The 3,430-nt window shown below is 49.8% G+C and overlaps 1 protein-coding gene across 2 annotated transcripts in view; it reads left to right on the forward strand.

The window, feature by feature from the left end:
- Nucleotides 1–3,430, forward strand: part of LOC107121602 (actin, alpha cardiac muscle 1) — a 12,620-nt gene that overhangs the window by 876 nt on the left and 8,314 nt on the right. For both annotated transcript variants that reach the window (XM_015424541.1, XM_015424540.1), the window contains exon 2: nucleotides 258–406. In XM_015424541.1, coding sequence (XP_015280027.1) covers nucleotides 278–406 — 129 coding nt within the window. In that variant the 5' untranslated portion in view covers nucleotides 258–277. The remainder of the gene's footprint in view (nucleotides 1–257; nucleotides 407–3,430) is intronic.

Below are 3,430 nucleotides of genomic sequence, written 5' to 3' on the forward strand. Positions count from 1 at the left end.
GAAGTGAATACGGGAGGCGCAGCCAGCGGGGGAGGGGCTGCCAAGAGATGGCTTCCTCGGACGGGAGCGTGGCATGTCGCTAAGGGCCCGTTGCCTGAAGCCCGCCGTCGTGGGGGGCGTTCAGGCTGGAAATGAAGGCTCGCCTTGAGCTGGGGAAAGCAGACCGAGCCGACCTCGAGGACTCTACCTGCTAGGCGCTGCCGCCGCCTGCCCAGCAGCCACCCGCGATGAGTCTCGCCGATCTTTGTGTCTTTCAGCTCCCTGCTTCCTTCCCAGGATGTGTGACGACGAGGAGACCACCGCCCTCGTGTGCGACAATGGCTCGGGATTGGTCAAGGCAGGCTTCGCGGGAGACGATGCCCCCCGAGCCGTCTTCCCCTCTATCGTCGGCCGCCCCAGGCACCAGGTAATCTCGTCTCCCGGCTCGCTTGTGTGGTCGCAGGAGCGTCGCCCCCGAGCCCCATTCACCAGCGGCAGGCGGACCCTCTGAATACCACCCTTTACCTAAGTCATCTCGTCTGGTCAGTCCCCTCCCTCCCCACCCGATTCCCTTCTCCCAAACCCTTTCCCGCTCCCCTGGGTAGCCCACGCCGCCACCACCCCAGATCCCACCCAGATCCCCCCCCCCCACCCAGCTTCCTTGTCTTCTTCTTGCACCTGGGCCTCTCCCCTCTTCCTGAAAACTTTTCTCCTCTTCAGTTGCGCCTTTAGAGCTTCCTTGCCTTTCCCTCTCTCCTCCCTTCCACTTTTTTTTGTATTCCAGTCAGAAACATGTATCCAACAGCTGCCAGAAACTCTCCTTGTCATTCTGAATTCCTCAGATCGTCATTGATTTGCATAGAATGAAACTGATTCCTTCTCCCCCCCCCTTGTATTGGTGCTCCCCATTTTCACTTTTGTTACAAATGTCTACTAGAAGTGCTAAATGCATTTTCTTACAAAGAAGCTTCCCCCTCCCCTACAAGCAGTCTGCCACTGCAAAGTGTACTTCAGCATCTCCTGCAATGTTGCAGAGGATAAGAGGGTGCAAATTTCCCAACAGGGCACATAGTTCCTGGGGGCTGTTTGGGGTCAGGAACATGGCACTGGGGGTGGAGGCTTAAGCCCCCTCTCCCACATGCAGCAGCCCTGATCCAATTCAGGCCCAAAGTGCCGCTCACACGTCTAGTCACCAGTCGACAGGTCTACCAGTTGGAATTTGTGATGTGTGAAGCAGCCCTTACTGTCCCATGTGATCACTTGGGTTGCTTGTACAATTAAGCTGTTCTTGCGTAGTACTGTCACATGCCCAAATTCCTCATTCAGATAATATCTTTACTGATCTCATTTGCATTCCATTCACCTTCTAAGGGGCTCAGAACAATAAGCAGCCTACAACAGCCCTGCGCCATGGGTTACCATGAGAGTAATTTCCACACAGCCACCCTGAAAGCTTTATGACTGAGCAGTGATGTGAACTCAGTCTCCATGATTCTGCACCACAATGAATATTCTCCCCCTTTCCTCAGACCTCCTAACTCTGGTCCTCTTTCATTTCATTCATTTACAATAATTTAAACATGTGCTGTTCCTTTTAATTTGTTTCCTTCATTGATCATTTCCTGTTCATCTTCTGTTGTTCTCTTCTGAAAAGTAGAACCATGAGAGATCCTTGGCTTCTGAGACTCTTGATTGGGTCCAGAGGACTAAAAATAGATCTCCAGTCACAGAGTGATATTTCCTGCATCCTCATTGTTCATGCAAGCCCCTGGATCCTCTGAAAAGCAGGTTATGGGGTTCAGGGACCCTCAGGAACAGTGCGGAACATGATATGGGGGTCTGCATTGGGATGGAGGGAATCAGCAAAAATCTCCTCCATACCTCTTGCTAAATTGGAAAAAGGACTTGGTGCCCAAATTATTTACTAGTTATTATTACTAATCATTAACACATTTTTGCAGTAGTATTTTAACCCCTGCTAGTTCCAAGAAAAGAATCTATTTAAATTGGTATGTAAAGAATGCCTGGCATGATTTTGGGAATGCCACCGTTGATCATGCCACTTTGTTAGCTTTTGAATAACTGTGACATTTGCAGAGCTGTACAGAACAATTTACTGCCATGGAGACAATGAGAAACAAAGACATGATCTAGTCTCTGAGTTCATGTTCCATTGATTCTGGTGCAGAAATTGGAGTGTGCCTGGTTTATCATATATTTGAAGAATGTTGTGGTAATGCCCTGAATGTAGGAAAGGACAGCTACAATTTTAGAAACATGAATATATTTCATCTTTCCTATTTAAATGTGGGGGGTTAAGAAGTGGCTGGTTTATGCCCAAGTTTCTAAGAGTGCAGTTATACCCCTCACAAACAGCTGTTGCAGCAATTTGAGCAGTAAGTTACTTCATACTGGCCTGAATACACTTAAGTGAACAGGGATGGTGTAAATACTCCCAATTGCACTGGTAGTGGGAACAGTGTAGAAGAGAAACAAACAGGATCCACAAAGACTTTCAGAGTGAATTTCATTTTCCCCTCTGCCACTATGTCCTCTTTTCCTTTCCTGAAGCCCTATAGCCTCTCAGCTTTTACTGCCTCCTTCTCCCCTTCCCAAGCACCAGCTAACTTACCTTTATCTTCCTGCCCTTCAGTCTTTCATTTCCCCACATTACCTATCCCAGCAGACTCTTTCTGGGAAAATCTGGCTGTGTTGTGGAGTGCTGGCCACTGGGCCAGGCCCAGTTGTGTGGTGGGTAACCCACAAGGACTTGTGAGGGGCAGCTCAGTTCCCCCTGTATCCCTTTCCCCACACTATTTCCTCTTTTCCTCCTCCTGGTGGCCCCCATATCCTTACCATTCCTTGTTCAACCTACATTTGATCTGCCCTCATCTTCAGCTGTAGTTATTATTTATTATATTTATACCCTGCTTGTCTCACCCATGTGGACCCAAAGAAGTTCACATCATGCTCTTCCATTTTATTTTTCACAACAACCCCATGAGGTATGTTAGACTGAGTATGTGCAGGGTCGGTCCCAGGGTTTTTTGCACACTAGGCGAGGCTACCTTCGGGCACCCCCCTCTGTGCGCCCACTGGACTGGAATGAGAGGCCCCAGAGTGGAATGAGAGCCCCTGGATGTAGTAGGAGTGGTCTGGGACTGGAATGACAAGCTTCAGAGTGGAATGACAGCCCCTGGGGGTAGCAGAAGTGTTCTGGAACTGGAATGAGAGGCCCCAGAGTGGAATGAGAGCCCCTGGATGTAGTAGGAGTGGTCTGGGACTGGAATGACAAGCTTCAGAGTGGAATGACAGCCCCTGGGGGTAGCAGAAGTGTTCTGGAACTGGAATGAGAGGCCCCAGAGTGGAATGAGAGCCCCTGGATGTAGTAGGAGTGGTCTGGGACTGGAATGACAGGCCCCAGAGTGGAATGAGAGCCCATGGAGGTAGC

This window comes from Gekko japonicus, unplaced genomic scaffold (assembly GCF_001447785.1).
Source record: "Gekko japonicus isolate JY-2015 unplaced genomic scaffold, Gekko_japonicus_V1.1 scaffold310, whole genome shotgun sequence".
NCBI lineage: Eukaryota > Metazoa > Chordata > Lepidosauria > Squamata > Gekkonidae > Gekko > Gekko japonicus.